This window comes from Salminus brasiliensis, chromosome 9 (genome assembly GCF_030463535.1).
Source record: "Salminus brasiliensis chromosome 9, fSalBra1.hap2, whole genome shotgun sequence".
Classification (NCBI taxonomy): domain Eukaryota; kingdom Metazoa; phylum Chordata; class Actinopteri; order Characiformes; family Bryconidae; genus Salminus; species Salminus brasiliensis.
In genome coordinates, this window is record NC_132886.1 from 27290248 (window position 1) to 27307890 (window position 17643).

At 38.8% G+C, this 17643-nt stretch overlaps 1 protein-coding gene across 1 annotated transcript in view; it reads right to left on the bottom strand.

Annotated features, from left to right (window-relative positions):
* LOC140562762 (basement membrane-specific heparan sulfate proteoglycan core protein-like) overlaps nucleotides 1-17643 on the bottom strand; it is a 221583-nt gene that overhangs the window by 163800 nt on the left and 40140 nt on the right. The window contains exons 7-8 of the mRNA XM_072688621.1: nucleotides 8509-8778; nucleotides 6796-7071 (exon numbers count right to left, since the gene is read on the bottom strand). Of these exons, the coding sequence (XP_072544722.1) occupies nucleotides 6796-7071; nucleotides 8509-8778 (546 nt within the window). The remainder of the gene's footprint in view (nucleotides 1-6795; nucleotides 7072-8508; nucleotides 8779-17643) is intronic.

Here is a 17643-nt window from a genome sequence, read left to right on the forward strand (position 1 = left end):
AAACATGGTGGCCACCATTGTTAATGTGTTCAGCTGGTCTTTGTTCTGGTCTTGGCTAGAGCAAATAATGGAGCTGACTGTTTAAGAAATGTGTGATAAAGCTACTGCTGTATTTAGCTTTATAACTATTAATGAATATGGCTGTATTTCAACAGTGTTATGAAAGAGAGGGACTGCATGCAAAGGGTCTAACAGTTGCTGGTTCTTTCAGAAAGAAATACTTTCAAAATTAATTACAAGTCAAGACAAAGGGTTCCTTATCGAAACTATGTCCAAATGTTAAAGTTCAGTCTCACATGATGGGTATTTTCTTAAATATCCAGTGGTTGTCATCCTTAGCTGATTTGAGGGAATTTTCACGATTATGGATGTGCCATCTAGGTACTACCTTTGGGAATTCTCATCCTTCTGACTTCTGGTCCAGAAAAAGTTGTGCGCAATTAGAAGTAAACGAAACGTTAATCCATACCACCCATTGCAAGCTTATTCACCATGTGCAAAACACTGATCAGGCTGAAATTCAAATGTTTTGAGCTAGGCCTATCAATAGCTGGCTCTCCTTTTTAGGACAATGGAGAAGGCGTCCTTGGTTTTTTTGTTCCCCTTTTGTTAAGATGTCTACCTGGTAGGGGCAGACTTCAGAGAGGACGGTTCTTTGCTGGAACAGTCTTTGGCTGCGTCCAGAAACCCCAAAAGTTACTGCTTTTTCCTCCTCTCCTCCGTGAAACAGAAACTGATTTTGTGCCGCCATCTTGCCACCTGTCCAAATACCGGAGGAGATGAAAGAAGCAGCTTAAAATTTCCCTCTAAGCGGCTTCCTGCGGAGGACACATGAGTTTGACTTTTAAAGATTTGTGAGTGACATCACTGCATGCACATCCAGAGACCACGGAGAAAAATTGAGAAGACCACACACACGTCATCAATGTACATATTAACTAGGATACTTATCTAATAAGCAGTAATAAGCAGCAATAAGCAGTAAATCAATAATATAAATGTACATGTTTTGTTATGTTCAGTAAAACTTTATTATTGGCCCTATTTCTAACATATTATCCGTGTGTCTTATAGACCTAAGAGCAACGCAATATTTCACTCTAGATATGCTAAATCAGGCTGTAAAGTATTTAATGACACATTCGCTGACAAAACAGACTGACCTCAAATTATAGGAAAAGGACCAAAGGTGGAATCTATTCTCAGAATAGGTGCCTCATTAAGCCATGAAATCCAGTTCTTGTTAGCCACTGTGTCCCTGAGGGTGACAACAATTGACTCTCAAAATTAGAAGCAAGGTTAGGGTTTGGGTGAGGTTTTGGGATTAGGGAAAACTAAGAACCATTTCATTGACATTGACAACGGTGTAAAGTCTTACTGCATTTTTCTTACATCATTAGAACAACACTGAATGGGCAGTGGTGCCTCAGCGGTTAGAGCTTTGGGATATTGATGACAGGGTTGTGGGTTTGATACCTGGGCTTGGCAAGCTGCCACTGTTGGGCCCTTAAGCAAGGCCCTTCACCCTCTCTGCTCCCCACTGCACTGAAGTTGGCTGCCCACCACTCTGGGTGTGTGTGTGCTCACTGCCCCTAGTTCACTAGTGTGTGTGTGTTCACTACCACAGATGGATCAAATGCGGAGGACACATTTTGCTGTACATAGTACAGTGACAAATACGTGCACCTTTACCTTTTTATTCTGTCTTTCCCTGAACAGTAAAGTAAACACCACTGAGTCTATTCCAGTTTGAAGATCATACAGTAAAAGGAGGTCTGGTTGTTATGTAGTACCTGGTTTGTTAGTAGAGCAGATTGATAAATAGAGGTCATTGTCCATCAAAACACAATTTTGTGTATTTTAAGTATATTGAGAATGCTGTCTGTACTTAAAGAATACTGATTGACTTTGCTAGTTCATTAGAAAAGATCAGAATCTGTTGTGTTAAATTAAAAATGTTGTGATTTAGTGCAGCACAGACCGTGAAACACTGGATAAAAATCATCACATGATTTGTTGTGAATGCTGAAACTGAATATTGCAGGAACTGTAACTTTATTATAATATTAAAACATTATTCTTTCTTTCTTTAAACAGTAAAATAGCAAACTAGAATATAAATCACACTTCACCATGTTTAGTTTAACACTAGCAGTAAAATATTAAAACAATAATATAAAAACAAGAATATTGAAAAATAAGAAAATAATGCAGGTAAAAACACTGATCAGTTAGTCATGTTAACATTTCACATCACTATCTCATCAAATAAATAAGGCTGAATTAATGAATTCTGCATGTTTAGCAAAGCTGAAAGCATGGTGATTATTGCAGTAATAAAATAAAATGATAATGAGTGTAAAAGGAATAAGTGTAAAAGGAAAATATCAACAGTTTATAAAGCTGGATAAAACAATTATTAAAACCAAGGACGAAGTACAGGAACACAGTGTGTGAGATGAACACATTATTAATAAAATAATTTCAAAATTATTAAGACGCTTCCAGACTGTAGGATCTCTAACAGGGTGCTGAAAGCTCACAGCATTAGATCTCCAACATGAAGACTTGGAGTTCAGCACTCAGTAAGATGTTCCTCCTTCTATCAGAGCTTATGTCCTGTTCACCTCATCAGGTTGAGCTGTGAAACACACAGTGATAAACAGATGAGTCTTTAATCAGAGATCCTGATTCAGCTGAAGTGGAGATTTCTGATTCAGTGAGCTTTACAGTGTGTTTACAATGAGTTCTTACCTTGAGCTCTGTAGCATTTGACCGCCAGTATGATAGACACTAGCAGATATGGAGACACTGTGAGCAGACTACTGAGGACTGATAATCCGGACTGATGTGATTCTACACACACACACACAAAATAATTTTGATATGGTTGCATGTATAAACTGTTCATTGGATTTATTCTCAGAAGCATACACAGAAGATGACAGTTCAGAGCTGTGTGTGTTAAACTCGTGTATGTGGTCAAAACATGAACAACTGACTAACAGGTCACACTGTTGTGATAATGGCCTACCACTGGAATGGACCATCAGTAAAGTTGTTCTCTTGGGTGATATCACGGTCTAGCTAAAGCTGGACAAGCTGAATGTTATATTTGAAGTAAATTATATATTCAGCTCACTGTTCCTCACTCAGTAGACAACCATTTGATTATACAATAAAAATGTCAGCTTATCAGCAGAAAGCTTTTGTCTATTTTTAAAAATAAATACAAGTATTGTACACAGTTCAACACTGTGGCAGTAAGAAAACAGTGGAACCGTGGTCCAGCCCTTCATAGTAGTCTGAGTACTGCCACAGTGTAGCCATGTAAGGCAATGTGGTGCTTGTGCTTCTGGTGGTGTTTAAAAAGGCTCAGTTAGCCCACACATGGGGATGAGAAAGACACAGGTAAGCACACAGGGCTAAAAGCACAAGAGAATTTTGTGCATTCAGCATATTAGTTTCCTGTAAAGCCCTAGTTGGGCTATAGTCATGCTATAGTACATTTATGTTTATTTGGTGTTTGGTGATGGATGTGTGTGAATAAAGGCCACTTTGGGTTACTCAATTTTTGTGTCTGTGTTGTGTCTATGCTAAGCTAAATACTAGGTCATCATAGCCAAGCCCAGGGACATGCCACAAACACATTTGAACAGCATTGGACATGCACCTGTACCCTATACTGAGCCTTATATTTCTTAACAGTCAGGCTGTTTCCTTTTGAAATAATCAAACCTCTGACTGAGATCCAGCTCCTCTGTGACTCTCCCTTCACTGGATGTTTACAGTGGTAGAGACCCTCATGAAACTTTAAAGCAGCATGGATAGTCATCTCCCCTGCAGGCTGGGTCTGAAAGAATGATTCATCTTTATAGAAATCAGCTGTGAGGTCTGAGGACATTGTGGGTTGATATAAACAGCGGAGAGTCAGTGGATCTCCCTCAGAGACAGGATGAACAGGACTGTCCAGGATTACAGCACCATCTGTACAAAAGAGAGAGTAAGAGAATACTGAAAGAAGAACGAGATCACTTTCACAGATATTAGAGATAGTGAGGTAGAGTGAAATGAGTTTTATTGTATTTACACACTGATGAAGTTTTTTTTAATAATCTTCAGACACTCAAACTGTGTTTGTTTACATGGTTTCAGGGCCATGCAGGGTTGCGTAGTAACAGAATACAAGTTATACTGTTACAGAATCAGGACACAGAAACTGTTATTCTGTTATATATACAGAGAAAATGACAGCATTAAGGTTGTTTATTAAAATAGGGTGATAAATAGCAGAATTATATTACAATTACAACAAAAGAATGATGGTTCAAATGATAAACAGTGATAAACAGTTCAAATAATAAAAGTTTGGAAAGGAGTGGGGGCAGCACAGATTTCTGAAGAGGAATCCCTCCCTTTCCCCATGAAACACCAGCTCGAGCATTTGATTTTGATAGTTGGGTACATGAATGTCATCTGTGTAATTTATTGCTATGTGTAACTCGGGCAATCTGATACCAGTCAGTGTAGCAGGAAATTAATGCCTTTTTAAACTTATAGAACTCAATATCTGTGGACTGAAGTAACTTCTAAGAATTAAGGGTGTTAAGTTTCCGAACTTGTCACCTTTTCCTCTGCTCACAAGTGTGTTTCTTTACTCAGATTAGTCAATTTTACTAAACAGAAAAATAGTCAGACTGTTTGTGGACACCATTGCTGAAAACAAATCATAAAAACGCCAGACTGACATTTGCCAAACTACATGTTGACAAGCCCCAAAGCTTGTTCTGTGGACATATGGAATGTTTTGCCAAGGCACATCAGCTCTATGTTCACAGATGGAAAAATTTAGCATATCAAGATAAGAACACTGTCCCTACTGTGAAACATGGAGGAGGCTCTGTTATGTTCTGGGGCTGCTTTGCTGCATCTGGAACAGGGTGTCTTGAATCTGTGCAGGGTACAATAAAATCTATCAAGACTTGAAAGACTTGAAAGACTATCAAGGGATTCTAGAGAGAAATGTGCTGCCCAGTGTCAGAAAGCTTGGTCTCAGTCGGGTTGGGTCTTGCAACAGGATAATGACCCAAAACACACAGCTAAAAACACCCAAGAACGGCTAAGAGGAAAACACTGAACTATTCTGAAGTGGCCTTCTATGAGCCCTGATCTCCAATTGAGCATCTTTGGAAGGAGCTAAAACATGCAGTCTGGAAAAAGCACCTTTCAAACCCGAGACAACTGAAGCAGTTTGCTCATGAGGAGTGGGTCAAAATACCTGCTGAGAGGTGCAAGTCTCACTGACAGTTATAGGAAACGTTTGAATGCAGTGATTGCCTCAAAAGGTTGTGCAACAAAATATTAAGTTACGGGTATCATCATTTCTGTTCAGGCCTGTTTCATGAGTTTATTTTTTAAAATAATTCTTTCAAGAACTGATGTCTGAAAGGGCATGGTCATAGTGTACTAGGTGAAGGGTAGTAACTGCCACTGTGGACCAGTAAAGCTCTATAATGACCTTCCATCATTTAATACCGTCCATGCCACAACGTCTCGCTATTGTCATTCGAGATGTGTATATTGTGTATGACCGTGTGTGTTATACATTATGTTTTTTATTCTAAAGTCCACCAGAGTGTTGATCACAATTTCAAATGAATGTACACACAGCACATCTAAAGCACAGTCAGATTTCACCTACATCAAAAGCAACAGAGAGTAATCAGATTACATTATGTTAAAATAGTAATTTTTTAGATTAGATTACTGGTTACATTAATAGGGAATCACGCAACCTTGGCCTATCATACTGTGTAGTCTTTGTGTTATTCTTAATTTGTGTTAATCTGATTTATAAATGTAATATTATCAAATAGTGCAGTTTTGTATATTACATAACTCCTGTGATAAGAATACTGTAGACTTACTGTGCACTGTGATGTTGACTGGATGACCCCTCCCTCCAGATTCAGACTGACACAAGTACACTCCAGTGTGAGATGTGGAGAGAGAGCTGATGCTGCAGACAGATTCTGTAACTGATCCCCAGCCTGATGTACAATCTGATACCTTCCCACTGTGTGTGTATTGACTCACTCTCCATCCAGTAGAGTCACTGTGTCCCTCACAACTCAGTGACAGAGAGGCATTAATAAAGTGCTGTGTTCTGCTGGGACTGATGATCAGAGAGACTGGAGGAGACGAAGCTGAAAAATAAAGAGAAAACTCACAGAACCAGATTCACCAAACTCAATGGAAGCTGTGGAACAGCAATAAAGCCCTACTCATAAAGTCAGTGTGGTGGAGGTCATCACATCAATCTCTCCTTACAGTGAGAATAACTATTCAACCAAAGCGCTTCACATTAACTGCATGGTTGCATATCTAGAGTCAGTAAATCAAAATCATTTCCACCCTGTCCTCACCAGTGATCCACAGTGGCTGTAGGTTGCTGTACTGTGTGTGAAAGGCTGGTTCTCCTCTCTTTGCTCTGCACTCATAAACTCCTGTGTGATGTAGAGCAGCAGCACTGAGAGTGTAGGAGCCTCCAGCTTCTCTTCTGCTGTCTGAGTGGAGCTCCTCACCATCTCTGTACCAGCTGAACGTCCAGCCTGTAGAGGAGTCTCTAACCTCACAGCTTAGAGTCACTGAGTCTCCTTCAGTCAGCCAGCTCTGAGGAGACACGCTCAGTACAGCCTGGGCTTCACCTGACAGCATAGAGAGGAAGAACAACATGAAGATACAGAGTGATAAGATGATCACATATAATTAATGAGAAGAAACCCACACACCCACCAAACACAGTCAGTGTAACAGCGTCACTGATCTCTGAGAGCTGAGAGTCACTTCTTCTTACTCCTCTGCAGGTGTATTTACCACTGTTAGACTCTGTAACAGGGCTGATTGTGTACTCCTGAGTGGTGCTGTGTGAGTGAAATGCTGGATCACTCTTAATCCAGCTGTATTTCCACTCAGTGTCTCCTCCTACCTGTATGTCACATCTCAGAGTGACAGTCTCCCCTCTGAAGACGTCTTTCTCAGGTTTAATGGACAATACAGGTTTAGTACCCTCTAAAACAAAATGGTTCACTGTTAATAAACCATACACAAAACTGTTCCCAACATTTATTATTATTGTTGTTATTATTATTATCATCATTGTTATTATCTAAGATTGCAGAGTTCAAATAGCACATCACTGCTCATAGTTTAGTTCAGTAAACAGTATAAGCAGCGCTGGTCAAAAACACGGCTAAACTACACAGCTAGAGATGAGCAGGTTTCAGAGTCACGCAAAAAATGCTGTGAAAAGTGGAGATTTTAAAAATGTTTAGAAATAGGCTTCACACTCTGTCTATTTTATGTGTGGTGAGCTGCTTTTAATGGCAAATAACCAGGTGTAGCAACGTGGCTAAGTAATCAGACTTAATTACATAAGGTTGCAAAACACAGGAACTATTATACTATTATTACTGTTCAAGTATTGTTTAATTACTGTTTTATTATTAAAAGAGAAGTATAAACTTCTTGTAGAACCCAAACTACCTCCAAAACATTTGGTGTAGATCGCCAATACCACACATGCCTGACTGAACATGCCTGTGTATGTTGTGTTCATTCTAAAAGTGTACATTCTAAAAATACTGTACCTGCTTGCTCACTTTTAATTGCTTTCAGTTTTTTTTTTTGGTTTTCTGTGTTTACAGACAGAATGTTGAATTCTACTTAGTGCATAGATGAATTACCAGCAACTGCCTACCAACACTAAAGTAGCAGATCTTTCTGCGGATTTTAAATGAGAAACTCTAAAACAGCGTAAAGCAGGAATAAGTTAAGCAGCCATTTTAAACTCAGAAAGTAAATATGTAAATCTGCAAATAATATACTATCTGGAATTGGATCATAACATAGAAACATGTTCCCTGTATAATGCTGAAAAATCATTATATTCATGCATACTCTCCCTGTTAAGAGTCTATTATGAGAGAATTTGATTCCAGGTTCAGAATTGATCACTGCTGCTCATACACTAAACCTCAACAGCACTCTTCATCCTAAACATTTCCTCTCACTGTATCTTCTACATTCAGTCTGTGAATAAACTCTAGCTGAAGTTTCAGCTCAATGGATCATCACAGTGTCTTTTCCTCACACAGTGTTAATGAGAGCAGCTGTCTGACCTCACTGAGCTTTCTGAGATACTGTGTGTTGTAATGAGAAGTGTGCTGATCCTCCTGATACAGTCAGTCTAACAGCAGCACTGATCTTTGAGTAGCGTGACTCCTTTGACCATCTTCCCTTACAGGTATAGTCAACTTTAGGAGACCCATCAGCATTAGAGATTTCATAGTTCTCCCTCCATTGAGCTTCAACTAAACTCTATGTGAAGAAGGTGTTTCTCATAAGATGATCCAGAATTCAAAATCCTTCTGGAATAATTGATCAACATTTTTACTCTCATTCTGAAATGAAGTTGTTTGTAGAAAGAAAACAGAAAACATGACCAACCTCTTACTGTAATCCTGACTGGATCACTGTACTGTGAGTCGTATGATCCTCTGTAGGCTATACACTGATACTCTGTTGTTCCTGAATCAGATGATGTTATACTGAGTGTGTTGGGGCCTAACTCTCTCAGAGATTCTAAATGATCAGATACTTTGTACCATGTGAACCTCCATCCAGTGAGTGAACTCTGCAGATCACAGGTCAGAGTAAGTGTGTCTCCAGTGTAGACAGTGGTGTGAGGATCCACCCTCAGTGTTGGTTTGGGTTTTTCTGTTGATATGAAATGATAAAGTGATCAGAGCTGATTTTACTTTTACAATATAATCAGTAGTTTATTAGGATAAGATCAGACTTTGTACATAAAGAGAATTTAGAATATATATTTGATGTGAATGTTACAGTAGTTTTATTGTATCTGCAGCGTTGCTATATGCTGATGTTTTGGAGTGAACAAAGTACACAAATCTAGAGTCTAAAGATAGTATTGAGTGTCAGTGCTGATGAGAGATAGTAACGAAGTAGAACTACTTCAGTACTGTTCTTAAGTACTAAAATGCTGTATCTGAACTCTACTGGTGTATTATTTTTTCTCCTACTTCCACTTTTACTTTACTGCACTTAACTAGCCATGAGCTAGAGAGTTAATTAAAGACTCCTTGTACATGTACTCTGCCTCGTATATTCCTCTCCTTGTACTACAGCCAAAAGAATTGTAACAGTCTTTAAATCTAAGCATTTTAAATAATATAAACAATGATATTTAGACTTTGGACTGCTTTCTGCAATAACTACATAACACAATACCTGTACTTTCACTTTCAGTACTTAAGTAGTACATTTTAGCAATATTTAAGTACAAAAATGTTGAATACTTTAGTACTTCCACTTAAGTTAAAGAACACCCCTACTTCTACTCAAGTAAAATTGTGCATTTGTACTTTAACTCCAGTCTCTAGTAATGTATGCATGTCTGGTGCTGATTTTTAGTTACAAAGTTCAGTGGAAGTTTGTTCCACCTCATAGGCTCCAGCAGAAAAGTCTTGATCCTTGTCTTATTATAGAAATGAAAGCTCTAGTGAAAGTTCAACCAGGAGACTCTAATGCAGCATCACCGTTATTCAGCCAATCACCAGCTGCTACCTATGTTAAAAAGTCCTCTAATTACACCCTTTTTTTAACTGCTTTCAGAAGTGACATCACGTCTCTCCCTCCTTCCTTGCCGCCACCACCAGTTTGGCCCCAATAGATGTCCAGAGGTAGGCTCTGCCCCCTGCCTTTACATTCGGCAGGATCTGCGAGAGGTCCAATAGTGCAAGACCTGGGCTGATGACGGAGCTCTAACTTGTTAACAATTGTTCCATCTGATTGTCAAGAATAAATTCACAATTTACTGCCTCATGTCTTCAGAGTCTTCTGGTAGAACTACAAAGAGCTCCTGATATAACGGAATTCATTCTAAATCAGGGGTGGTAATAATATTTTATATGACTGCATGAGTCATGACATATAAAACATGAAGTGTTTTTAATATATTAGTAAATGAGTTATAGCTGTAAATATATAATTACTTCATGAATAGTTAATTATGAATTAAAAGGTTATAAATGTCAAATGTAAACACATTTTTGTGGATGTCACCATGTTTTCTGAGTGAATTAGAGTTAATGAAGACTAAAAGTTAATGCACTGAAATGTATACATTAATAAAGAACATAAGCTACCCAGACAGCTGTGTTGCATGAAGATGATGGGACTATAACTACCTGCAGGGTATGTGAAAGAATTTATAGATTGAAAAGAGGTGGTACAGAACAGTGAATGCCTTGTTCGATGTGTGGACAATGGGTAGCAAAGCAGATTTTAATAATGCACAAAGTGACTGCATTTGGACGTGCCAAAGGATTAGCAGTGTTTGCAGGTGTATTGAAGCATACAGTCATACAGGTCTTACAGCAGTGTCAGAAATCTTATTCTACAGGAAATTGTCATCAGAATTGTGCTCAAAAGACGAAATTGACGTATAGAAAAAGACGAAGGTTTCATGGCTTGTGAATGAACATCTTTTCACTTCTAGAAGTCAGTGCAGGTCCTTCACCACCAATTTCTGAAAGAACACTCTGCAGGGAAATATACACTATGAAAATATAAAGCAGTGTAGCTAGCAAGAGAAATTTGCTCACTTCAAGAGTGTTGAGAATTTCCTAGACATTTTGAAGTGCAATGTGGGGCCCAAAAACAGAATGTTGGGTCTCTGCAGAGGGCATGAGTCTTCCAGCAGGACAATGACCCAAAGCATACTTCAACAAGCACCAATAATGGTTTGAGACAAAGCACTGGAGAGCAATGAGTCCAAATTTAATCATAAAACACAACTATGAAGATATTTCAAAACAGCAGCTAGGAGAAGGCACTATTCAAATCCGAGAGACCTGGAAAAGTAAGACATGTTTTGCTGTTCCAAGCCTAAGGTCTTCCAAAAATGGACAGTTTGTTGCTTTGTGTCAACAGTCCAGTCTGGTGAAGTTGTTATAGTGTGGTGTTATAGTTTTGGCACTCTTTGGGCCTGTTTAAATAAACAATTGAATCCTGATTTGACCTCTGCAGCCTATCCCTCATGTACATCCTTTTCCAACCTCAATCTACCCGTAATTCCAGCATGATAATGCACCATCTCACAAAGCAAAGGTCACCTTGAACTGGTTGAAAATGATAATGAGTTCAGTGGTCTTCAGTGGCCTTCCTAGTCACCAGCTCTGAATTCAATTGTTAACATAGACTCAAAGGAATGTTTCCAACATTGTAAAATCCTGCTACAAAGAACTGAATCTGTTTTAAGAGCAAAGGGAGGACAAACCCAAAATTTGTAAAATTTTGTTATGCTTTTTTTCCATCCACCGCACCACCAAAAAAAAAAAAAAACCTCATTTATCAACAGTTTATTTAGGCAATAGCTGTTTTACATCTGTTGTATTTTTATAACCCATAAAGAGTATTCTAATGAAATATCATTGTATGGAGGCTGCTTGCTGATTTTTGTAAAATTAAAGAGTAAAAGTGATGTGATTCTAGGAATCATCCCGTTTGAAAAATTCATGAGGCACCTAATTGTGTTATGTTTTTCATATGTTGAATATTTTTATGATTGTCATGTTTTTACTGGAGCTTACAACTGAGATCTCTGCTCCTCTGGACAGTTAGAAAGAAAAAGACACTCAGAATGCACTGGCAATCTGTACAGCAGAGCTACATTTTTTATACCACCATTAGCGCCACTGACAGGTGAAGTGAAAATTAATGATCATCTTTAAAATATCTAAATATCTATCTGTCAAGGGGTAGGATATACAGTGTGTTCTAAATTATTATGCAAGTGCTAGTTTTGTATGCTGTGGAATACAGGGAAGTTTTGTCAGTAAAAGTAACCCTTTCTCTGTATTCTATTTTTTTATTTACAAATCTCAACGCAAAATAAAAATCACTGTTCACAATTATTATGCCAATGTTCACTACATGAAAATTCAAATAATAAAAAAAGACTTAAAACTTAATAATATTTCACAAATCTAACATATATTTTTTGAATATATATGGGCCATTTGCCTGTGATTTCCTTTAATTACAATAACAAAAAAAATCTCTTACTTACAGAACTGGTGAGTTTTTTTTTTTTTTTAATGTGTCTTTGCTGATACTGTTTGCCTACCGTAGAACATCTCTCGACTGGTACTGATATCCACTTGAATAAACTTGCTGCTTCAGTACTGCAGAGCAAGTTGGGTGTGGAAATACTGTTGGGTGTCAATACGTCAAGGGGGAATGCAGGCCATTAGCAAAGCCCCTATAATTTGAGTTTTAAATTGAATTTAAATTTTAATTAACTTTAGTTTGAACCCTGGTACTTTTGCCCGATGACCCTTCCTCTATGAGAGGTGTAGAATCTCTCAAAGTTATCATTAGACCAGGTGTTGCCAATGTTAACCCTGTCCCAACAATTGGCAGTCTTGGCCTCCTCAAAGCAGCTGCCTAGCACTCAAAACATTAAATTAAATGATGCCCAGAAAGTGATAGAAGGCTATAAGAGGACAGAAGAGAGGATTCCAGTTGCCCTGGTTCGTTATGTAATTAAAAAATGGCACTTAACAGGACTGAAGGAGGTTTTCAAAACAACATCTAAACAAGTCTGATTCCATTCTGGTAACAAATCATGTGGATATTTTGTATGTAAACAAAAGTTCTTTTCATGAAAATGGGCAGCATTTCCTGAAAAGGAAACATCTTTCCAACAGTGAAGCACAAGGCTTTTATTGTAGCACATGGATGCAGTGTCCTACTACTGGGTAAGAGAGGGCTAGCCTGTTCTAGAACAGTAAAGTCAATGGCCACAATATCCAAGGGACAAGTAGCCAACAAACTACAAAATTCTTACTTTGGGGCATGTGGCCATAGCCACTGAATGTCGGTCACACCAAAGGCTCCGGTTCTTCCCATCTTGCCACATCTTTGGCCAATAACATCTTTGCTGCATCAGCTTGGTAGTGCATTCTAAGCCCTAATGACCATGATTGTCATTTAGCCTAGTGAGAACCTCACCCTGTGGTGCCTTTGGCAGCAACAACTGAAACACTGGGTAGGATGCTGATAGAAGTTGGACTTGTCTATACAAGACACTCTCCTTTTGTACAATCCTGAGCCATTGCCTAGCCAATTCCCTCATCTCCTTGGTCTCATTTCTTAGTTCTAGCACTGTAGGCTTCTGTTCTCACCTCCAATACTGTAAAAGCACAGTAATGCATGGATCAGCAGCTCGCAACACCTTGAGGTCAACCTTATTGCGTCTAAGGACTGCATCTACTGGCTGAGCCAAAAGGTGGGTCCAGCATGACTTGCATAAATTTCTATGTGGAAAGGGTGAGTAAAATCTGAATATTCCAGGCCTAGGATGCTTCTGAGAGCTCTGCATGGCACTCACAGGTTTGTCGCAAAATGAGCAATCCCCTCCACAAACATCTTATAATAAGAGGCAAAACCTAGGAAGGGCCACAGGTCTTTGACTGTTGAAGGTATTTTTACATTCCCCCACCACCCAAATCTTTTCTCGGTCAATGGACACACCTCCAGCAGAAATCACATGACCTAAGTAACCAACCTCTGTCTGAAAAACAGTACGATATCCAGACATCGGAGATGCTGCTGGACAGTTTGAGAGAAAATGACTACATTGCCCAAGTACAACAAAAGGGAATGGAAATTTTGATCACCAAAATGCCGCTCCATCAATTGCTGGAGTGTACTTGGTGCATTGCATAGCCCAAACGGTATCCTGTTAAATTCAGGATTCAGGCCAAAAGGTGTGCAGAAGGCAGTTTTCTCTCTACCTTGTTTGGCCACTGACACCTGGTTGTCCCCACTGGTTAAATCTAATGTACTAAACCACTTAACACCACTCAACGCACCTAGAGATTTTTCAATCCTAGGCTAAGGGAAGGCATCTTTGTGCATCTTAGCATTAAGCTTACGGTAATCAACACACAATCATCCCAGAGGAAAGGGCACATCATAGATCACCATGGCATTACACAGACACAAACTTCATAGTCCTGGCTGGTACTTACACAGCAGGGCCAACCTGCATCCTAACAAGGATGCAGTTTGTATAATTCAATTACCCTCTTGGCAGGTATGTTTCAAATGCTGACATTGAGAAAAAGCTTGTTGCCATGCCTTACCAGCCTGTAGGACATCTAGAAATCAAAATAGGGCCAGCCCATGTTGCAAAAATAGCTTGTTGTAACACTGGCACATTATATTCATCCCCAACAAACCTGGAATAGAGTTCTTAGAAAGATGAGTATTAGAGTCACAACAACGTTTAGTAACCAAAATACCCATAGGGGGCAGAACTTTGTTAAAAATGCAACACATCAACTTCCAGATACCCCAAATATGGAATATCTAATCCATTAGTGGCTTTTAAGTGCATGGACATGACTGCATAGATGACTGCAATTGACTCCGTAAATACTTTTTTAAAACTGATCTGTAACTGTACTTACCATGGACCCAGTATCTAATAAGCAAACCACTATCACCCCCATCTCAATCTCTACTCTAGGGCACTCCCCAACCAACCTAGTGGTACTTGAGAATCCAGAGCCCCTTTCCTCCCCTCCTAACACCTGGGCTATTGTATCGAGGGGTTCTAATTCTCCTGTTGCTGAACTGTAGCACGGCCTACCACCCGCCAGCTCCTGAACACACCCCTGCGTCTGCTTTGCAAAAACGAACAATATGCACAGGCTGCCCACAACGGAGGCATATTGGTCTGCCATCGGCCTGAAAGAGATACAGTGAGTCATGGTCAACAGGCTGACCTCAGGCCTAGTAGCTAAAGGGGAGGAATCCAGATGCCGTATAATGCATCCAGCTGGGCTTGTTGCTTCTGAAGGCCCTCCTTAGGGTCTACCAATTTATTAGAACTGATTTACTATGGATATTAAAAATAGTCACCCCAGAATTTATACAAACATGGTGCCTTAGCTCTCTTTACAATAAGTTATCTCGTATATGTTCAATAAACTGATCACGCAAGGTAATGTCAGGACTGACAAAACATGAAGGGTCCCTATGCTTGACAGTCTCCAAAAGAGACATTAAGACATGGAAATAAATCCTTAATGACTCACCCTCTCATTGTTGCCACTGAAAGAAGTCTGGAGGCTAATACACACATGCTACTTTAAATGCTAAAAATCCCCTCTGGTCCCTCCCTCTTAGAATTAGGACGATACTTAACTTCTGCCTTTGCTTCACCATCCAACTGATCAAGTACAACCAACGTCTAATCACCCCTAGCCCAATGATGTAATGCTGAGGCTAGGGGTGTTTCCTCCCCAAACAGATCTACTAGTTAATCCAAATACTGAGCCACCACATTTAATTGACCACACATCTGTGAAACAGCCTTAATCTATCCACCCTGCTGACTATACCAAATGTGTGGGGATGTAGTGCCATACTATAGGGTAAGAGAGGGACTATCACTTTGATTCCTCAAACAAATAAGTTCTAAGGCTGTTTAACAAAATATACTTTTATTTATTCAACAAGTCATAAAACAACAACAAAAAAACTCCCACAAGTACTACTAAGTCAGTTTTATAGTCAAAAGAGAGGGACTACGTACGCTTAGACAGTCACCACTAGCAGCAATCATGAAGGTCATAAACAAAGTCCCAGCAGAGCAGGGAATGCGTTTTGTAGCACTGACCCCAAAGCAAAAGGAAAAAAACAGTACAACACCTCTATAACTGACCCAACAAAAACCAAACACCAATACCATCAATCCAAAATATAACAAAAAAGAAAAACAAATCACCAAACAACTTAGACTCAAGTGCAGTTAATTTATTTATTTAATGAAACTACCACTTTTTTGGGAGTATTTTATGGTGCGTGTAACAGATGGTGAATTTCTTAAGTCAACAGCTGTGAGAGGTGACAGTATAAAAACTGTTAAAAAGTAATATAGAAAAAAGGCCAATAAAAAGGGGAACATCATGAATGGTGTTTATTCAAACAAAGGACAATCTAAACCTTTTCCAACTTAAACTATTTTCTTTTTCTAGTTTTCCTTTTCGCCACTGATTACAACAAAGTTTTCTTTATTTTTAACTTCAGCTTTTCGTCACTGTTCACAACTTAAACTCTTATTTTTTCGCTCTTGCTTTTTTCTGACTGTTCGCAACTTATACCCACTGTTACCATTACCATTACCAAGAGGAATTGTGTTTGGCTGGGTGTATTTATACCGTGCCACACAGGTGGGTCTTGTCAGTGTTGATTACCGCTGGGGATTCTGGGGCTTGGAGTTCTTTGCTCCATCTCTATCAGCTTTCTTACTGTGCTGGCCAGGCCCCCTGCTGGTGGCAGACGGTAAGGTAAGCAATTCCATCACCCCAGCATATCTTCCTGCTCTACATAAATTGCCAAACCAGAAAAGTAATTTGTACGCCTACCAAACTTAGCCCCCGCAGCAGCAACAACAACAATGCTGCAAAAATTCATCTCCCCTTTGTTTGCCAAAAGCAGAAATGGAAGTTACTGGTGACCTTGGAGCTTTTATCGTCCTGTAGAATATGCAATGTTAACAACTAATTATCTAAGCTATGTCTAATTTACAAAATAAACAGTTACAAATTGTGTTTCTACTTGCCATGCAAAGTATATAAAATAAAATAAATATATAAAGCAAACTGATTCAATAATTCAGTACTGCTCACAGTATGTCTCAGTCCCACCAGGTGGCAACAATAACCCCTTTTTCTAACGACTCTGATCATCCATACCACAGATGAAGAGGAAGTTTCTACAGCAGGATAATGATCCTAATTATCCTTAAAATCCATCATGGAATATTTCCCAAACAAGAATGAAAAGACTCAATACCACTGTATGCCATATGCACATGTATATTATTTCCAAAAGCATAAACTATTTGTATGTTTTTAATGCACTGTGAAGCCAAACAAAGTCCAAATGGCTTGTAATAATTCAATGACCACTGAAAGATATGAAAAGTAATTTTGGAGCTACAAGGTTTTTGCATGACAGTAATGATATGCTATTATTTGTAGACCAGTATTTTAAAGTGTTTCCATGTATTTAAACGAGAGTCTGTATGACAGTATTAGACAGGAGACAGTGAAGCAGTAGGAGACAAAAATGCATATATTCAGTAGTAAATTGTCTCATTCTCTAATTAAACAGTATGAAAATTAAATGTAGACACAATCTTTTAGTAATGCTGAATAATCATTAGTATTTTACATTGTTCCAAGTTTAGAGAGATGTACAGTTAAGTATTCATATTGTTCAACTCTGCACTGCTACTGTTTTACACAAACATCTAAACATCTCCTCTTTAATTACTAAAATTATTATTCTACAATCATCAATGTAAAAAGACAACAGAAATAATAACTTACGTACCAACTGTAATCTTGAGTGCATTACTGAGGTGGGTGTAGTCATTTTCTTTTCTGTATGCTATACACACATACTCTTTTGTTCCTGTATTAGACATTGTTAGACTGAGTGTGTTGGTGTCTTTATCTAACTTTTCAGAGACTTTGTACC